The following is a 20,221-nucleotide window of genomic DNA, read 5'->3' on the forward strand; positions in this document are numbered from 1 at the left end:
ATCCATCTATCTATCCATCTATCTATCTATCTATCTATCTATCTATCTATCTATCTATCTATCTATCTATCTATCTATCTATCTATCTATCTATCTATCTATCTGTCTGTCGGTCTGTCGGTCTGTCTGTCTGTCTGTCTGTCTATCTATCTATCTATCTATCTCTCTATCTGTCTGTCTGTCTGTCTGTCTGTCTGTCTATCTATCTCTCTATCTGTCTGTCTGTCTGTCTGTCTGTCTGTCTGTCTGTCTGTCTGTCTGTCTATCTATCTATCTATCTGTCTGTCTGTCTGTCTGTCTGTCTGTCTGTCTATCTATCTCTCTGTCTGTCTGTCTGTCTGTCTGTCTGTCTGTCTATCTATCTATCTGTCTGTCTGTCTGTCTGTCTGTCTGTCTATCTATCTATCTGTCTATCTATCTATCTATGTTTTGGTCCTAAATATTGAACACGTTTAACATGAAAAATGATCAGTCTTCAGAGACGATTATTCTTCACTCTTAACACCTCCCAGACATGGGTGGTATAGGATAATCTTATGAGAGCTAATCTGCCATTTACCAACCTTAGTCGGGAGGGATTATAACTGTGTGTCACCCCCTTTAAGCGCACTATTGTCTTAGTCTGACTATTCTCTGCAGGACTCACTTCCCCTCAAGACAATATGATGGAAACTCTTTTTACATTGTATAAATAATTTGTATTCAACTGATACCTGTCCAACTGTTACTCGCTCATCGCTTAGTATTCAATTCACTGACAGAGTCTGTGTCATACTGTGACTGTGTGGCGCTGCACTGTGTTTCTCTGCTCACTCTTTGATGATCCTTCTTGGATGAATCATTCCCACTCCCCATAAAATAACAATAGAAAACAGAAGTCAGCACATTTAATGTCTGCATCCAATGACAATATTGCTGGATGATGACTTAAATAATGAAGACAAGGACAGTTTCTTCCAGAGTCTAACCTCACTTCTGTTGATCTTAAGGTTGAAATGAAAAATGACTTGACAGAGCAGCATCTGGCTTCAATAGAGGAGCAATATGAAGAATGAACGTTCTATTCTGCTGCCAAAAACACGGACGGTGGAGTTACGCAGTGGGCGGAGCTTCTGTTTGGATAAGAACATCCCTTTCTGTCAAAGAGCTCAAACTTTTGGCAATGATCTTCAAGTCACAACAGAAATACAAAGATCAGGGGTAGAAATGAAGTTCCACAGACGGAGTTGGAGATGAGTGATCCAGGAAGACTTCTCCTGCCATGAGGGAATTAGTTTTTCCAAGCTGGAGGAGACTGAAGTACAGTATCAAGGAAAGACGGCTCTTCCGTTGATGGGACCTCGATGTCAGGTGCTGAAGACAAGCAGAAAAAAATATTCATTAACTGACATCATAAATGTAAAAAAAAAAATTGCTGTTTTTAAACCAACCAGCGTCCCTTTCAGGCTCCATGTGAATGGGACTAAAACAAAGAGAGAACAAACAAAAGGTGTAATTTTGGGGAGACAAGCATGGGAAACTCTCCTGCCAGGCAAACACCAGCAGACGCCAGCACAGGTAAACGTCAATTAAGATGTTACAGTAGATGACAGGCCCAGAGAAAAGCAATGCTGAAAGATGCCATCTGGGCCCGACTGTGTAAACTGAAGGTGTCTGAACACGACGCCGCTGCCGAGGCTGGAAAAACGGCGGATTTCAACACGCTGCACGATCGTGAGAAGAATACAAACGCAGATGTGCCTTGGGGCTGGGCTCATTTTATTTAATGTATTACTATTTTTTTTTTCAGGAAAATGACAAGTTTTTGTGTTCATTAGGAAATGCAGTATGGAATTATTTTGTTGCATGTGATCGTAGCATAGCAACAACAAGCAACACCTCCATGGTGTTCCTACAGGTTGATGACTAAGAGGGAGTGAAACAAAGCCACAAAACCAGGAAAAAACCCACAGGAAAAATGATATTTCTTCATTTACATTTATATGTTTATTATTTTAGCATATTTTATAGATTCTGCTCAATGTACCTGTTTTAGTTAATCATTTGTTTCTTTAAAAATGATAAGTGAAAAGAAAACTTTTTTTTGTAAAGATCTATCTAGATAAAATCTACAGAAGTTTCACCATGTCTGAGTGTGAGAAGAAGAATAAGGGACTTCAAGTTCTGACCCAGGTTGCAATTCTGGCACAGGATGCCGTTGATGTCAGGGACCACTAAGATGAGGCATCATGAAACACTGTTGCAGTGTTGATGAAACATTGTCCTAATTTTCAGAGGCCACAAGACGGCGCTCTTGCTTTCGGAATCATGTGAGGTTTCATTGAATTCGTTGTTCAAGTCTGAACATTTTACAGCAGACAATGCCATCTGGTGGCCTGTGAAAATAAGGACAATGTTTCATGAGACCTCATCTACATGTCACTATAAGGTACATTTGTCTGACACATGACATAATAACAGCAGTTGGACATGGAAAAGATGGTTGTAGTCTAATGTTAGCTGGTTAAAAGAACAAACATTCTGGATAAAAATGCGAAGAATCACATGGACGTAACCTCATGTTGGGTGAACTCTAAATAAATGGAAGATTCAAGCTTTTGAGACGGTCCAGAGAAAAGGAGATGGATGTCATGCTGCACACTGAAATCCACTCCCAACCTGGCTCTGAATCTGATCTTATTGGGAGAAACCTGGATTAACACATGACTGATGGCAGCTTGCTATGATGGCAGTCAAACTGGACTTTGTTACTTTGTCTCCAAAGCACTCACTTGCAATTCCCTCAGTCTCTTGGACCCCAGAGCGGGTAGAAAAATCCGTGATCAAACAGAATGGGCAGCCTGGGTATCCACATGGCCATCCTACTTCTGCTACCATCCATGATATAGGTTGACACAATTATTTCTCAACATAAAAACAAGACGAAAAAATGGATTTCTTAGCTAAGAACTGTGGTGTTGTAGTGGGTGATTGATGAACTGTTTCACTTGTCAGAGAAGTGATGATCATCAACATAGAAGCTATGGGTTGCGACTGGCTGATGAGGCTTCATGAAACAGTGTCCTTTATGGCACTCTGCTCTAAAATCTTTGAATTGGATTTGAAGAACCATTTCATTGAAACTCTACATCATTTTTAAACATGGAGCACCACCTACTGAACTCTAAAGATCAGGACACTGTTTCATAAAGCCTCATCAGCCCATAACTAGCAAAAAGACCAGTGGACGTTGACATAAAAGAAACAAGAAGCAGTCAACCTCTTATTTTTATTAGAACTGTTTATTATTATTTTATTGTACCCCATGTTTACAGAGACGTCCTTTTGATGACCATCAGTAAACTAAATGTCTCGTAAATGTTTTGTGCATGGAAAAAAGGACAAAATAATTGAGAGTGTGCAAAGGTTTGATCTTTACAAGATGCAAACTTGTGGTTATGCGGCAGAAATGAAACATGATTATTTAAAAAATGTGGGGTGTTTTTGGAAAACTGTGTCTCTCTCTGCTAGATAGAACTCATCCAGCAGTCCAACAATTGAATATTCTCTTACAGAACCGTTTATGCTAGTTTCCCTTTGGATATCGCCACTTCCCAATGCGTTTGTGAAGTGGTGATATTGGAACAGACCAACAGCGAGCTGATTCACGGAGAAGCTACTTACTGCACCTTTAAACAAAACACCCAAAGATAAGGTTCCTAAAAATGGATCCATGACTCGCCTGTGATGGATTCTTTTCTTGGACTATTGCAAGGTCTGAGGGAGCTGATCTCCACAGCGTGTGTAATGTGATGAAATTGATTTGCAGAGAAAACGTCTCTCGATGTTTTTGTTTTCATCCCTTCACTAATAGAACTTCACAGAGCAGGAAGTGTGTGCGTCATGAAAAATTCTCCCCACTTATCTGCTTTCACACGCTCCGGCCGGCCGACCGCCCTCGCGCAGCAGCCAGTCCTCCGAGGGACACGCACACTCATGTACCAGTATTTGCCGCCTGTCATGTCAAAAATGTTTGAAAAGAAAACTCATTCTGCAGATTGAAAACCGTTGACTTAGCCAGTATGAATTGGCTGCATTATTTATTTAACCTCACTGGAACAGAGGCCAGTGCACTGGGTGTATAATTCAAAACAATGCTGAAAACCTAGAGCCATGCAATGTCAAGCTGGATGAATATAAAGATGTCATATAAGCAGAGTTCTGCTGAGAATGAAGACGATGCTTCATGAAGCTTTATCAGGAAGTGGTCACCAAACAAAGGTTCCACATTGATGAACAACAATGCAGACACCTGACAGACAATTTAGCGTCACCAATACGCAATGGGAAGAAATCAGAGTGCCCAACTGACACCCGTTACTTAGACTGAAGCAACTCCATGTCAGTATTTAAAAAAAAAAACTGTGAAAGAAACCTCAAGAAAACCAGATTCACTGCAACTTATCATCTGTGAGTGTATGCATTTCTCAGAATCTACAGCAGTAGATTGGGGACAGCTCGCAGCTGGGGACCAAGTTTGATGTCCCCTATAAGATAACCATGAATTGAAGGATTAAAACTTCAACATAACTAGGTCATTATAATTGAGTTAAGTTTAGTTTAGAGTCCTAGTTTAAGGTTAACCATTTGTTTGGATGGTAGAGGCTGGGGTTAGGGTGAGGGTCAGTGTTTGTTTGTGTGCCAGTGCCATTCCGAAAACCCATGTTTGATCAATTAAAGCTTTCATCTCATTTCAAATATTAATGCTATAATAACATTGTTATTAACGTTTTGTACTTAAGGTTTAATTTCTGTATCTCTTAAAGGTATCGGTACATGTTGATGTCAGGTGTCACGATATTAAATGCCATTCATATTTTGGCTGAGGTGTGGCACTACACAACTGAACTAAAGTTTAGAAAACATTTTGTTTTTTAACACTGTTTTTTCATCGTGTCATCTGCATTGCATTTAACTGTTTATCGGATCTTGTTGACTGTTGAATCAGAAACCCTGAAAACGCTCAGACTGCTTGGCTTAGATTTATTGGAATAATATGGGTTAAATGTGGGTGAACAGCGTGTTGGAGAGAACTTTTTCCTCCAGCTCGAGGTGAGGGTGAGAATGTGAGAGGTCACGCGATGTGACCTTTAGCTGGAGCTGCCGGGCCGCCATTGGTCCATGGCCAAAACCCACTCCTCCCGAATCTCATCCTCATTACAACCCTCCCCCAAACACACTGCAGCTCCACAACTGATGAAGCAGTGTGTAAAAAAAATGTACATTCAACACTGACAGACATTGAAATACATGTTAAGTCAGATAAATAACAAATCAAGAAATGGAACAATTCTAGGCGATAGAAAAATATTTTCTGTGACCTGTTAGCAGGTGAAGAGGAAAATGAATTTGATTATTCAACAATTTTCCTGGCATTTTTTTTAATCTTAAATTCGTATAATAAATGATATAATAATAATAAAAAAGGTTTCACCTTGTCATGTGATTATCACTTCTATTTTTTATGACTTGAGTACAAATAGCAAATACACTCAATTAAATAATAATAATAATAATAATAACATTTAAAAAATAAAAATTTGAAAGAGGACAACTTGGAATAAGTTGTAATTTGAATGGAATTGTTTTTATTTCACTTTCACTTCGCAGACAGTCATGTACTGAACTTCACTTAATAGTACACTACAATGTATTTGGAACACTCCTCAAATAAAACTCATCTGCATGCCACTTGTACATCTCACTGCCTGGTTCTGTCACGCGTTTCATAGACCCAACTTTCCCACTTCAAACCTTGCGCTGCTTGAATATTGATGCCGCCGTTAATGATTTAGATTGAAGGTGTATGAATACATGTTTGGGTATTTGCACTCGCTCGCTTTATTTGAATTCCCAGCGGAGACGAGGAGGTAATTGTGTTACCGCGCATGGGATCTTCTTCCATCAGCAGGCGGAACAAATCTCACATTAGGATGTGCCGCACTGTGTGTTTTGTGCGTCCGAAAACTGCAGGAAATTCACCACTTTTTCGAGAAGCCGAGGCGCGTGGTGGAACGAATGACCAATCCATCCAACTGGAACGCTTCGTCGTGCGCGCAAACCAACACAGAAACTGAATGAAGCTCAACTCACCTCCAGCGTTGGATGTGTCCGGGGTCCTGCACCCTACCTGCCAAGTGAGCTTGCGACCCACACCTCCTTAGGTCAGCGTGCGGGTTGAGGGGATGTGTATTGGTTGCAGACTTGCGTATTGGCCCCAGCAGCAGCCGCAGCTTATCCCCGCTGTCAGCTGATTATTACGCATCCTCCTCACCTATTGAGCAGCCGGGTCCAGTCGTTACCACACGTTGGAAACCAGACACGTCAAAGGACGCACAAGTGTCCTTTCCATGTGATCATTTCCTTTCGAGGACTGATTTATTCTCCTCGATTTTTACAGACCTAAATGTCTCCCCAGTGCTCTGCGTAAAGCAGCGACTCCGCCCCAGATGGCAACGCATTTGTCTTGACACGCAGCTCACCGGGTGCTGTTCGCGCCTCTCGCGCTGCTTGCAGCCAGGAAGCTGCTCTTTGTCCCGCTCATCCGACTGGATCATCACCGGCTTGCATTCCTCAGGGAATCGCGCTCTTCAGACTTGCTTCAACACAATGACTCACGTCCTTAAAATGAAGAATATTCCCGCTGAATAAGAGCTGAAGGTGAATGTTTGGTTGCTTGGTTTGAGTGAGCAGTTCATTTGTTAATATTGGAAGTGTCTATCTTTCTGCAAGTCAGATTAAAAAAAGCATAAAAACGCATTAAAACTACTTCCGAAGTGGCGAATTATTTATTTAATTTAATGCTATTCATTGCGCGCAGCGCGATGTCAGATATAATATCAGTTTATTATATATGGCATTCATATATAAATGTTTTAAAGAAATAATTTTAGAGCAAATATCCTAACACGCCAATAACAAATAATTAAAATAAATAAATAAATAAATAATATATTGTCTAATAAGTATCTAAAAGAAGGAAGATCTTTTTTTCTGATTGTAACTACAATCCCATTTTCTGTCAACTTAAATCAGCTCCACAAACTTCCAAGCGAAATGAAAAGGGCCGTAATGGGCTGCTGTCATTGTTGTGTGGTCTTAACTCTGTTTGTTGATTCCAGTGTTATTTCAAGCTCCAGCGACCAGCGGGCAGACATGTATTCAGCACTTAATCTGATCTCGTGAGTGTGTATTGGACTGTGTGTGTGTGTGTGTGTGTGTATTGGAGTGTCATTGTTTTCCTCCATAGATTAGCCACACGAGTGTCTCGCTTAATCGAACAGCTACACACACATTACTATACACTCCTCCACACAGAGACCCAATAATATGCCAGTGATGTTTCAACAATATATTTACTTCCATTAAATAAAACACAATATTTTTTTGGGATGTTTGGGGAGGAAAAAAAAAAAAAATCATTATTCCGTACCAAATAGTATACACAGAAAACCAGGAACATTAAATCCAGAATTTCTATTCTAAACCCACACAGACATTAATCATAAATTTATTATATGTTCGAAACACACAACTGGTGCGTTTTTAAAATATTTACATTCCCTTTTTTTTTTTTTTTAGTTTGCAAGCAAAATTTTGGCTTTTCTTTTTTCTTCTTCGCCCACATGCAAATAGTTCATTAGTGGAGCACTGTAGCGCATTTGACAAAAACAAGAGATGATGAGTCAATTATATAGAGATATTTACAACCTTTCGATCGACAATTGGAGTCCAGAACGAACAATGATGAACAGACCGGGAAATTCTTTTTTCTCCCAAAATAAAAAGAGGGTTTAGGGGGCGGGGAGGGACCCAAATCTCCCAGTTCAGTGGTTCACTTCAGTCTTCTAGTGCCCTTCTTCAAATGAAAAGTCAAAGTAGTAGTCTCTTGTTCCTCTGGCCGTTGGTTGGTGATGAAGCCACACACACACTGCAAAAAATGACCAGCAAGCCGACACGGAGTGACACTGACAAGGTGTTGGAGCAAGTTTCCGAAGTGCCACTGAATTACAAGCTCGGGATATTGAGGTGCACAACTTCTTCTTGGCATGTAAATAAAAATAAAAATGACATTTTGATTGTCTGTTGATTTGGATCTGTGTTGACAATAGTTGCTGTGTTTTGGGATCCTCTTAGAGTCGATATAGATGATACACACTTATCACTTCAAATGAGAACTTCCACCGTTGCAGTGGAGTCATTGAGAGTAACAGTGGCCATGAGACAGATGGAGTGATCCTCTTCCGTAAGAAGCTAACTACTCCCTTGTTTCTCATTATGTTGCAGCCAAAGACGTCTTTTTCTTCAGTGATCCCTTGCTCCAAAATGTAGAAATGGTGACACAGTCATTCATTGTCTATATCGGGAGCCCAAGGAACAGCACTACGTTGACGATGACGTTGCATATGACAGAAAAGCCCATAGAAAAGAAATAATAATCTGTGGTAGAGTCAAGCTTGTAGTGTTGAGTTTATTTCACTGGACTATTAAATGACACACAGAGGGCTTCTCATTTTCATGGTTGATGCTGTTGTTTACTGTCTAATGTCAAAAACAAATGCAAGATTTTGAAAGACAACACAAAGATGATGGAGGTCAGTGCTCAACTCACTTGGAAAGTGAGCTATCAGAATGGTTCTGTGCTGATGTTGCTCCGGAAATAGTTTTGTATTAAATGAGAGAGACAATCAGCGCTTAACAAAGGAAAAGAAAAAGGGATGTTGGTCACATGACATCCACTACCCCTAGTTTAAATGTTGGTTGTGTTCGGTGGAAGTTCTGTGAACTTGTTTTCTCACCAACTTATAGACTGCACTATTGAAGCTTTAAGTGCTGCTTTCATGGAGTTTCTAATTACAAAGTTTAGTTGCAATCCAATGGCAAAAAAAGCTCCCATTATTGTGGTGGAATTCACCATTCACAAAGTAATGTTCAGCTCTAAAATTCAGTGGCTTTTCAATTTCATCATCTTTGAGACTGTTTCACTTCCTTGTGACAGAAGATGCTTATCCTAAAGTCCAGTGAGTAGAAGATGATGAAGTTTGGTTTCGTTTGAATATTTTCCCTTTCAATAAAAAGAAAACCTCAAATTGTTACTAAAAAAATCCTTTGAATGATCTGAACAGTAATATCTTGAATAGATGGCACTGAAAAGTGAATAATAAATTTTATAGAATCTTTACTTTAGGTTTATCTTTCAACAAGGACACTGTTTAGTTGTATTCGCAACTTAACATGCGTAGTTTGAAGTTAAGAAAAGACTTTGATGATATTGCGCTGCCGAACCTGAAAGTGTTCATGGGTGAAGAAAGTTTCAGTGAGCACATACAAACCGCAATATTCTTTGTTTACCATCTGTCATGAAATATGAGAGGAGTCGCGAGCTGTTCATTTCTTTGCGTATGTTGTTGTGGTGCCTTCAGATGTAAAACATAAGTGCCAAAAATGTGGTGGTGGAGGTGGTGTGGGGGCGGGGTGAAACTCGAGGCCCCCTCCTGGGAGCGCCCCTGCTCGGGACAACACGACAAGGAGAAGAAGAACCGGCGGCTTCTGGTCATTTTCTGCAGTGCAGGTGAGATTAGACCGGCCGGTCCACCGCGTACTGGCATGCGCTCAGGTTGGTGGCTGGGTTCTGGACGCTGGCGTATCCAAAACTCGAGTGCTGCTTCGCTTTCAGTCTCAGGCTCGCCAGGCTGGAGTTACAAGTGTCCCGGTACACGTAGGGCGGGGTCGGGGGCGCGTAAGGACACGCCGACGAGGGCACCCCCGAGTTGAGGGACGGATTACTGAGGTTGTTGAGGTTGTTGAGGCTGTTGAGGCTGGAGCCCGGAACCCCGGTGACCGCGGACGGAACCATGCTGGAAGTCATGGAGGAGATGGAGTTCGGGGGGGAGAACATGGTCTGCGAGGAAAGCGGGTTGACGTTCATGGAGTTGAAGAAAGGGAAGCTTTTGGTGGAGAGCGAGGCGGACGTCAGGCCCTTGGCGGCCCAGTTGTTGTACGTGTAGCTCGGATACATGTCGTCGTACGGCTGCATGAGTCCGTTGAACTGCGGGCCGAAGCCGTTCTTGCACAGTTCGGCTTGTTGGTTCCGCTCGCGCTTCCTCCACTTGGCTCGTCGGTTCTTGAACCAAACCTGGAGACAGGAAACCAAATTTGCATTCAGGACGTGATTTAACGGATGCGTACTTTACGCGCGTATTTATCGATGATTTTATATAAAATAAATAAAAATAAAAGTATGTATTTAAATTCACCTTTGCCAAACATCTGTTTCAATTGATGTGTAAATACTGGGGATTTTCTTTTTAAATATAGATTTAAAAGTCACCTCGAACCTCAAGTTAAACACGAAATCAAACTGACGTAACGCAATGGAATTGTACACTAGTGTGACTGACCCTTAAATACGAACACGAAACATTCATGTAATAATCATTGTAACATGTCAGCAAGTCAAAACAAACCAGTGTCAGATATCGCGCAAAAAAGACAAACACGCAGTAAAAAGCGTGGACACAACAGGTGAACTCAAAGGCCGTTAACAAGTTGACAAAAGTCAAAGGTGAACTGAACTATTCAAATAATTTCCAACTCGAATCCCCACTAATGTCGACGTCCAGCTTTGTTTCCGTGTTTATCTGCGCAGAATACACACTGGAGATGTCGCAGCGGCGCGGAGTGGATGTGTATTCCTCTGCAGGCGTCCACAAACACGCTGGCCTTAATCGCACATCGCCTGGGCGACAATCGCAAAATACCGGCTTTGCACCTCTTTCACACGAGCGACGAGAACACGGGTGGTATCTGTCACCGACCCGCTGGTGTCAAAGGCGTCATTAATGTCTAATTACAACCTTAAGTCGCGCGGGGTGTTTTTAAAACGCACACATATATTTGTCATGGTAACACGAGCCGCTGTGGTTGTTGTTTCTGGTGCGTAATTATATTTGGACGATTATATTAAGCTCGATTAAATTTGGCTCCAACTGAACGTGTGTTTTTAGTAGAGGAGAGTGTTTATTTTCAAGATAATTGATAGGTGTTTAGTGAGATAAAATAATGAAAGTGGAGTTCTCGCGCGTAAAAGTTGCGTCCGCGCGTAATTACACGCTCAAAAATGAGACAATTTGTTTTTATATACACGGTGGAGGATACTCACCCTGACCCGCGCTTCCGTGAGGTTGGTCCAGACTGCGATCTCCTCCCTGGTGCTCATGTCCGGGTACCGGTTCCGCTGGAAAGTTGCCTCCAGCTCCTGCAGCTGCTGGCTGGTGAAGTGAGTCCTCTGCCGCCGCTGCCGCTTCTTTTTGGAGGGATCGTCTGAGGAGTCGTCGTTTTTAGTTTGGATCTTCTCTTTTTCTGAAAAGAGGATTTATAGTTAAGATTAAGTCAAACAAGTTGCATCGGCTGTATTTTTTGAATTGGAGGATTAAATCTTAAAAGTTGATCGCGTGCTAACATCAAGCGTAATATTTATCTTTTTCTCTTCTAGATATAAAAGCATGAAAGATGAACTAATTGGACTGTTTGTCATTGTTGTGTGGTCTCCAGTCTTGTTTGTGGATTCCAGTGTTATTTCATGCCCCAGTGACCGGCCGACAGACACGCATTCACCTCTTAATCTGATCGCATTATTTTGCTACTCGCCCGAGTCTGCACTTTAAAACTTAATCTGCACTCATTTTCTGAATTCAAATCTGTTACTGACTTCTGTTACGACACGAATTATTTGCAACATGAAGTGTTTGACGCCTGTGCGCTTGAACATTGAATAGCGTTCTTCCAAAATGTGGACACATCCATATAGAAACAGAAAAAAAACACTACTGTTTTCGCGACTTGTTGATTCCAGTGGTCGAACCCAGAGGCAAAAGCATTTAGCGTCATCTGACCTTCTGGTTGAAATCATCGACGGATATGACCCTTGAAATGACGGGTTGATTTGTGCACACAAATATTCTTGAGCTGTATCATGTTTAAAATAATAATAAAAGCGGTAAAACCAGGCGTATGATTCAGTAGAGCAGAATTCAATCATCTCCCACATCCATGTGAGGCTACACCAGCAAGACAATCTTGTCAATGTTTGTTGATTCCAGTGTTATTTCAAGCTCCAGTGACCAGCGGGCAGACATTCAACTCTTAATCTGACCTATTTGGGACGGATTATCAGAGGACTCGTCCTTTTTGGTTGAAGGAAAGTTTTTCACTGCAGACAAGCACAGAATGGCTCCTGATCCATAATATATATGATATCCGGATCTTTTACATAAGAAAGCATTCAAGTTATATTTATTTTAAACGACACCACTTTTTAAAAGACAGACTTTGCTGTAATATAAAGCAACCAAATATAGAAGTACATGAAAAACACTTCTATAACGTCGAGGAGCAACCTGCAGAGATTAAAAAGTAAAATGGCACACACTGTTATTATTCTTAGTTATTAGTACTTTTGTGCACCGAAAAGGAATCTATGAAATGTTAACAAACTGTCGATGTTTATATTAGATAGAGTACTTTAGATCCTTAGAAAATGATTACTTCGACAGTATTTTTAAAAAAGGGAAATCTGACATGTTTTCAAAACGGTTCAAAACTCCACAGATCGCACTTGTACTGCCGCATATTTCATCTCCTCTAAAACTACTGTGATAAACTCAATCGAAAACCTTAATTTACTCTAAATAGTGCGGTCAAAATCTGTAAATATATGAAAACTATTAAATTCAAAAACAAGTGGTTTAGATAACATATTTGAATCCTCAGTTTAAACTCGAAACAACCGACATTCCAATGTGGGACGTTTTGTGTCTGCTTACTAACTAAATAGATTAAATAAATAAAATAAAATGAATATTTTAATTGTGAATATCTTCAATTAATTATGTAGTAATATATTAAATTGAAATCTGAATTACTTTATTCCTTTTACTCCATCAGCGATTTAATTTATTATTTTGAGTACTCACTTTTCTGCGTTCGTATTTGACAAATAAATTAATAAAACAATACGCAATTTGAACATATACATAATAAAAATATATGATAAACCAGTGAACGAACATAAGCAAGTTTTGTTCATTTAATAATGAAATGTTTGTAGATCGTCAAATATGACTTGCATTGCGTTCGGTAATGTGGGGGGAAAAAATCTAAGAATAAATAAATAAATAACTAAATTAGTAAAATAATAAAAAAAGAAAGAAAGACACTCGCTGTTGCGTACCCATTGGAATTTCGGATATGTGCCAACAAATACGAGCAACATCGTTTATTACAATAAAATGTATGTCTGACATCATGTTAACTTCGGTCAAGTTTCAACGCGGGCAAAACTGCTTAAGCGTATTGTATTTTCGGCCGATCGACAGCGCCGGTTCTTACCCACAGATTCGGGACTAGAGGTGTCCGACACCGTGTGCACGTCCAGACGGTGTTTAGACTCCACTGACCGCTGCAGCGGCTGTAAACTGGACATGGTCAGAGCCGCGTGGTGCGTGGATGCAAGTTTAGTCCCTGTGAGATGCTGGTGGTCTAATGGGTCCCTCATAGAGTTCATGGATAAACAGAGACTGGCTGTCAAAAAGGCAAATCAAGTCCCGACGCCTGTTCGTCCGCGCTCAGCTCGCCAACAAAGACTCCGAAATCCTCCTGACAAATGTGTGAAAAAAGGCCATGGAGCAAAGCCGTACTCGCAGCGGCTTCCTCTGCAGTGATCAGAGTGACAAGGACAGGTAGGAGATATTAGATCCACACACGCTCTCGCACACACACTCCACCAGATCTCAGCTCATTTCAGCTGCTGCATCCAACTGCGCTCCTCTCCACAACCTGACATCACCACTCAGCTCCCGCCCACTATTCTATCGTCTGACACGACGGCGAACGCAGCCAATCGCATCTTGGATGCATCCACTGACGCGTCAAGGCAGGACTGAGGCGTTTTTCCTTCCCAAATTACGAGAGCAGGGACGCGCCTTTACGCTGCAGCACAAGACCAAATAACAATGAAAATAACTCAGTTTGCCCTCGTTTATGAGATTGGACCAGCGGCACGGTGAAACGGTTCTGGAGCTGGAGCTGCTTGTTTTGTTGCCAGATCCGACAACAATCATCTCAGTGGACGTCAAGAAAAACAAAACAAAACTCCAGACTAGAGTGAATTTGAAAAACAGCGCCTGGTAGCAGAACGAATAACTGATGTTTGCCATCTCCAAAGTTTGCGCTTTTTATATGATATATTAGTATTTACAGTTTTCAAAAACAAAGTGTTACTATTTCGAAGAAAGAAGACATTAACTATAAAAGGTAAATAACATGGAAACCTGGTCAAGAAGCTGAAAATGAAATATATTTGATGCAATGCTTGTATGCACATTTTCCCACTTCAAAAAACGCCAATTTCGACTTCTGAACTTGTTTGGGGTCACGACATTTATATTTAAATCCGACCACAATCCAGGTATTTGATTAACAAATGGCAGCAGACGAATGCACCAAACAGCGGCCAGGCTGCGCCAGAACTGCGCGTAATTACGCACGGGATAAAGGGAAAGCTGGCATGACACGCTGCGCTTCTGTCCCTCATGGGTCAGAGGGTCGTTAAATCATCTCCACGCATTGTTGGCCACTCTACTCTCTTGACCTGCCTGAGTGACTCGCCGTTTCCTATTCACACCACCATTATTTACCTGCTTATTTTAAACCATCTTCCCTTTGTTAATAGAGAGATTTGCTGATAATAATTGGTCACATGTAAAAATACACTGCCCCCTTGTTAAGCTATCATCACTATTTGGATCACGTGTTGGTTCGGTCGGTTCATCACAGAACACGTTTGGACTTCTTGACTTGGCCCTGTTAAGAAGTTACCAGGCTAATCCCGTGAAAGCCTCCCTGATGTATAAATACCAGAGTGGGACACGCGCTCGCGCACGCACCGATTGTCACCTTTTTACAGTCAATGATGTACAAACACATATAATTTAAAGAGGCATATTTGTTATGACATAGTCGTATTGCGGTCTAAAACATGACACTTTTTAAAAAATTTGTTATTATTTTATTTTATTACACTGTTTTTATTTAAATTAGTGAATGAAATAATCCTTTAAAATTTAACCGTCTTATGTTGTACCTCAGTTTGGCTATTTTCGCACGTCACAAATACAATGTTGACGTGCAACGGATGAATGCAGTTACAATAATAACAACAATAAGGTAAATCATTGGTTGTTGTCAAGTTGTCAAGTTTCAGTGACTGCGAATGAACTGGCGAAAACAAGTGGGAAGCTGATCCAAAAACACACAGTCAGATGCTCCTTTTTTTTTTTATCCTCCTCTGCCGTATTTTCATACTAAACCTGAAGTGGATTATCACTTTCCTCTTCATTTCTACCTTGCGGATGCTTTATCTCTCTTGTGCGGATTACTGGCCTCCGTCATCGAGGGCCATTAATTAGCTATTCAGTCAATAGTGAGGGAGACGCGCGGGCTTTTTACATGGGATTAAGGGGAACATCCCGATTCCTCCATTAGTATATTCCTGCTCACGGATGCGCTTCCATCCTACATTCAGTTCTCCCCCGAGTGGATCGAACGAGCGCGGAATACACGATTGAGGTGGAGACATTATTCATGCTTTATTTTTAATCACTGGTCATTTAAAATAAGGCGCTCAGGAAGCTCTGAGGCTGAACCCTGTCACCTCTTTATCATCTTATTTAAATCACAATTCATTGTCATGAGGCAGACGCCAACACTGTCATTTACATACAACACCTTCCACGCTACTAACATGTAAAAAACAATATTTTTGCGGCACAATTCTGGGGTTTGATTCTTCTTAGAATGCATATCTGTGCTGCATTAAAGCAATTTATCACGGCCTCATAGTGACTTTTAAAAACTACTATACCACGTTTGACCGCCAGGTGTCTCCCTAAGACAGCAGACAGCGTGATGTCGCCATCACTCCCGCAGAAATATTTTACGCCTCATTAATTGAGTTACATTCAACCTGGTGCTTTTAAAAAGCACGCACCACATTAGAATGAAATATAAATATCTTTTTAATTCAACATTACATTTTACTTTAAGTATGTGTATTCACAATATACATATATTAACAGAACTAATAAACAGTATTCAAATTTGGAAAATGTAATATTTTGAATCACTCTGAAAGATAATGGCACAACTTAAATGATATGATTAAATTCAAAATGTGAAGTACTTCATCGTCACCATGCAGCCACAAAACCGCTCCCTTATTACTGCGATGTAATGAGAATGAATTGATGAATTACTTACCTATTTGCGCGCAGGTGGACGCCATCTTACGACAGTGGGAGTCCATTTTTACTTCTGGGGAGAGAAAGAAAGCTTGGATTGTAATTCGACAGAAATGAAAGAAATAGAAAAAAAGGTGCGAATTGTACGAAACTCATTAGATTAATGTCATTCAAACGCACAAAAAGTGCTTTTTCTACAATTTTCCATCTTTCTGTGAACATTAATTCTAATAATTACAATTCTTGGAGAAGATTTTGCGCCAGAGTTGCGCATCAGAACATGAATTAAATTATATTCATTAGCTTAATTTTCTTTATTTTTCTGTTTATACTGCGCTGAGCATTTATATGAAACACAAATGAAAAAACAAACAAACATTGAAGCCATTTTAATTATATTCATTTCATTCTTTTAATAGAAGAATCCACATCCAGATTTGTTTTTACAAGCAATTAGCAACATGTCATTACTCATTTAAAATATTATTCTAATTCTAAAATTATTCTAAAATAAAATCATTGACAGTTTGGACGCTCCTTTTTGACCTACTTTCTTAATACAAAATATTCTTCAAAATTAAACCTAACCAATTTCATTGAATGGGATATTTTGAACTGTGTATTTCTCCGTCTTCATTTCTCACTGGTTGCCCGCGGTGCTGCTGGTGCCGCAGCAGAACGGGTCGCAGTGGCTCCGCAGTAAAAGAAATCAGGAGGATTAGCGTGTGATTGAGATGTCTGTCGGTGGGATATTAGAAAATTCATTACCGCAGCCTCACACCAGCGACACAGATGGGCTTTTATTAGTCCAGACTCGCTGTGTTTGCTCATCATAATTCCAGTCGCGGGGACATTTGCATTCGAGCTTCTGCTCACCTGCTCTGACATCATCCGTGTTTTATCGCCAACATTTTAACACCGAGATGCGCCAGAGATGTTCACCTGAGCGGCGGCGGCGGCGGCGGCTGGTGCGCGCTCAGCGAAGGTGACGCCGCTGCGTCATGGAGCAGGGCCTTGAACGCACCACCGCAGCTCGCCTCCCTTCGTTTTAGGGCGTCATTTCACACAGCGTGAGGTCACATTCTCAACGCCATTCGTTTTATTGCTATAGAATGAACGGCTTCTTACACTGGGGTTCGTTATTTGCGTAAACAAGAAGGCCATCCAAGGGCAGGAGGAAAGATGTGGCCAGTTATGAGTCCAGACGCGGTCAAGAAAGTGTCATCATCAATGCGCGCATCCCGTTCATACCGGTTACTGCTGTAGTTGTCAGAGCTGGAAAATAGTTCGGGGCCGGATTGCAGACCCAACTGACTGCAAACCGAATATTGATGCGCTCACTGCTTTTGCTAGAATTATTATTGTTTGACTAAATGTCTAGCAATGTCATGACTGTGTGTTTAAGAGCCGAAGAACTTTCTGAATAGATTCCAGATGCTCTGACTCACCAAGTGCCCTCGAGCAAGAAACCGAAGCGTCAGTGTAGTTATTATTATTTTCGGCACAATTGTTATGACTGTCGTTTTGTTGCTGCCCCCATTGATGACACAGTTGAAGGTTGGATTCATTCCACAGTATCCTTGAGCAAGACTCCCGATTGAGTCTTGACATGCGTATCGACATTAATAAAATTATTGTTAAACATCCTGTTTGTCGAGGACAAATGAATGAAAGGCGTGCTAGGGTCTGTGCAGAGGAAAAAGCTGCAGGTTCGATTCCAGATGATGTGCCTTTGAGCAGGAAAACTGACCCAGAAATACAATATAATAATATGAAAAATATAAATAATAAATAAATAAGGTTAAATAAAGGTTGCTGGTCCGGTTCCATATGCCAGATAATGACTGTTCGACTACTTCAGTGCAAGGTATTGCAAACATACTCGCTGATACTGTGAATGAAATGCTGCGGTTCAGTTGAAACATTATAGAGTGGCATAAAAAGGTACGCAACATTCTACGTTAACGACTTTTCAAATTTACACACGGGAATCGTCCACAGTCATATTTGGGCCTCGAAATTCGGAGGTATTTTGTACTGTTGTCAACATGAAATAAGTCCACGAATTAACAAGAAATATTATTGATCCGATAATAACCATTACAATAATAATAATAAAAACGCAACCACTCGAGAAAAATGCGCAATCTGATATGGATTACAATGAAATAATTTATAGTACATTCATGTTACATTGTAATTTAGTCGGAAAAAAAGTGGCCACCACGAACAAAATTTAATGATCAAATAAAGAAAAAAACACTTATTAAAATACTGAAAATTAACATGAACTTAAAACCCATTGACTGCATGGTATGTTGAAGGCTAGATGACACATGATGGACTTTAAATACTACCAATCTAATAAAACCAAAAGGTCAATAGGGAGCTCGCGCTCTGTTTTCTTCTATTTTTAATGAAAACACAAATTGTAAGAGAGACGTCTCTTGTTGCATATATACATATATATATATATATTACCACAGTACGCCCAGCGCGCGCGTGTGTACTGGACATGGCTACGTGTACTAGTCAGATGATTATAGGTATTAATCTCCATCCAGTCCAACACTTGACGGACTCTCCGCGCTCTCAGCACCAACAACAGTTGACATGAGTCAGATGGATCAGTGCAGACAGAAACCTGGCACTGCCTCACTCCCGAAATTAACACACCGGACCGGCACATGGTCCGGTATTAATTAAAGAACGCAAACGTCACGCAGACCTTATTGTTGCAGGCGGACATTGCTGTTTATTTTTAAGACAGGCCTCTTTGCCACGACTGCGCACGTGTTTCATTTCTTTTTCCCTCATTCAAACACACTGCTCCTATTTCCTCTCTGAACTCAAACCATATATCGAGATCATCTGCGCTCATCTACGTTTCTGAAATCCACTTCAATAACACGCTCAAAAACCACCAAGTGGAACAAATTCCTTCACTTGCATGAACTCACATCTCAGCCTTCTTTCATTCTTGGACTTCAGACACTCACTTACCAGTCCGCGGGGCTCTGAACTTCCCAGCCGTGGGCGTTTGGATCGTGCGTAAAAGGATAAAATTCCACAGACACTTTGACACTTGTCTTAATATAGCGAGCTGAACGTCCGGTAGCGTTACGTTTCTGTCCTGTGGTGTTTCATGGATGAGTCCACAGCTACAATATCCAAAATAAAGCACCAACGAGACGCTATCTTTTTAAAAGATTCGCTTATTTACGCGCGTCAAAGTGGACAGGGGTGGAGAAGGAGGCGCTTTGATCCGAGTGTCCTCTTCGTTTGCCTTCCTCAACTTTTCCCTCCCTGAAAGACGCTTTCCATTTTCCTCCTTTTGAGCGCACCCAGGGACGCTGCGCGCGCGTGTGCGCGCTTTTAAAAAGGGGTGTGTTTGTGTCTGAGCGGCGTCTGCTCTGTGGACAAACTTGGTGGCTCCTCAGCGCACAACAATCGCATGATCAGACTGGAATCTTCACGCGTGCGAAGCGGAGACCAAATTCCGCAGACGCCAGGTGACGCACATATGCGGATCCTTCGAGAATTGGCTTCCGAAAGTCAAGATTTACAACTTAAACGCGTTCAAACGTGAAATGGCGTCTTACTTAAACCTGGTCTTCATGATTTAGAACAACATTAGTACATGTATATATTATGAATTGTATTTAAGTGACTTGTCAATTGGCTCATTCATAGTCATAGAACAAACCAACGCATGAATAAACCCTCGCAAATTTAAGGAACACACACAAACACGTGTCGTTGTTTGTTTAGATGAAGTAGTTTTTCTTGTTGAAGAGAACATGTTTATTGATAAAGTATGCATTTAAAACACAAAATGGCTGAATGAAAATAGCGATATTGTTCAAAAAAATGAACTTAGCTTA

At 40.9% G+C, this 20,221-nt stretch overlaps 1 protein-coding gene across 2 annotated transcripts; it reads right to left on the minus strand.

The window, feature by feature from the left end:
* Positions 1–7,389: 7,389 nt before the first annotated feature.
* pitx2 (paired-like homeodomain 2) lies at positions 7,390–19,631 on the minus strand. 2 transcript variants are annotated; one of them, XM_053879002.1, is made up of 4 exons: positions 19,341–19,631; positions 16,357–16,410; positions 11,201–11,400; positions 7,390–10,174 (listed from the first exon to the last, which is right to left on the minus strand). In XM_053879002.1, the coding sequence occupies exons 2-4, from the start codon at positions 16,400–16,402 to the stop codon at positions 9,617–9,619; spliced, it is 804 nt and encodes a 267-aa protein (XP_053734977.1). In that variant the 5' UTR covers positions 16,403–16,410; positions 19,341–19,631; the 3' UTR covers positions 7,390–9,616. The 2 variants fall into 2 exon arrangements, with proteins under 2 accessions (XP_053734977.1, XP_053734976.1); XM_053879001.1 differs by lacking the exons at positions 16,357–16,410; positions 19,341–19,631 and adding an exon at positions 13,429–13,812.
* Positions 19,632–20,221: the final 590 nt, after the last annotated feature.

The sequence above is a fragment of the Synchiropus splendidus genome, chromosome 11, assembly GCF_027744825.2.
Source record: "Synchiropus splendidus isolate RoL2022-P1 chromosome 11, RoL_Sspl_1.0, whole genome shotgun sequence".
In the NCBI taxonomy this organism is placed as follows: Eukaryota; Metazoa; Chordata; class Actinopteri; order Syngnathiformes; family Callionymidae; genus Synchiropus; species Synchiropus splendidus.

Excerpts from the sequence above, each read along its gene's own strand:
- pitx2 (XM_053879001.1), bottom strand. The coding sequence starts at position 13,603 with ATGAACTCTATGAGGGACCCATTAGACCACCAGCATCTCACAGGGACT. Across the intron at positions 11,401-13,428 it reads CTCTAGTCCCGAATCTGTGG|AAAAAGAGAAGATCCAAACT; the intron begins GTAAGAACCGGC and ends TCCTCTTTTCAG. Across the intron at positions 10,175-11,200 it reads TCACGGAAGCGCGGGTCAGG|GTTTGGTTCAAGAACCGACG; the intron begins GTGAGTATCCTC and ends TCCTGTCTCCAG.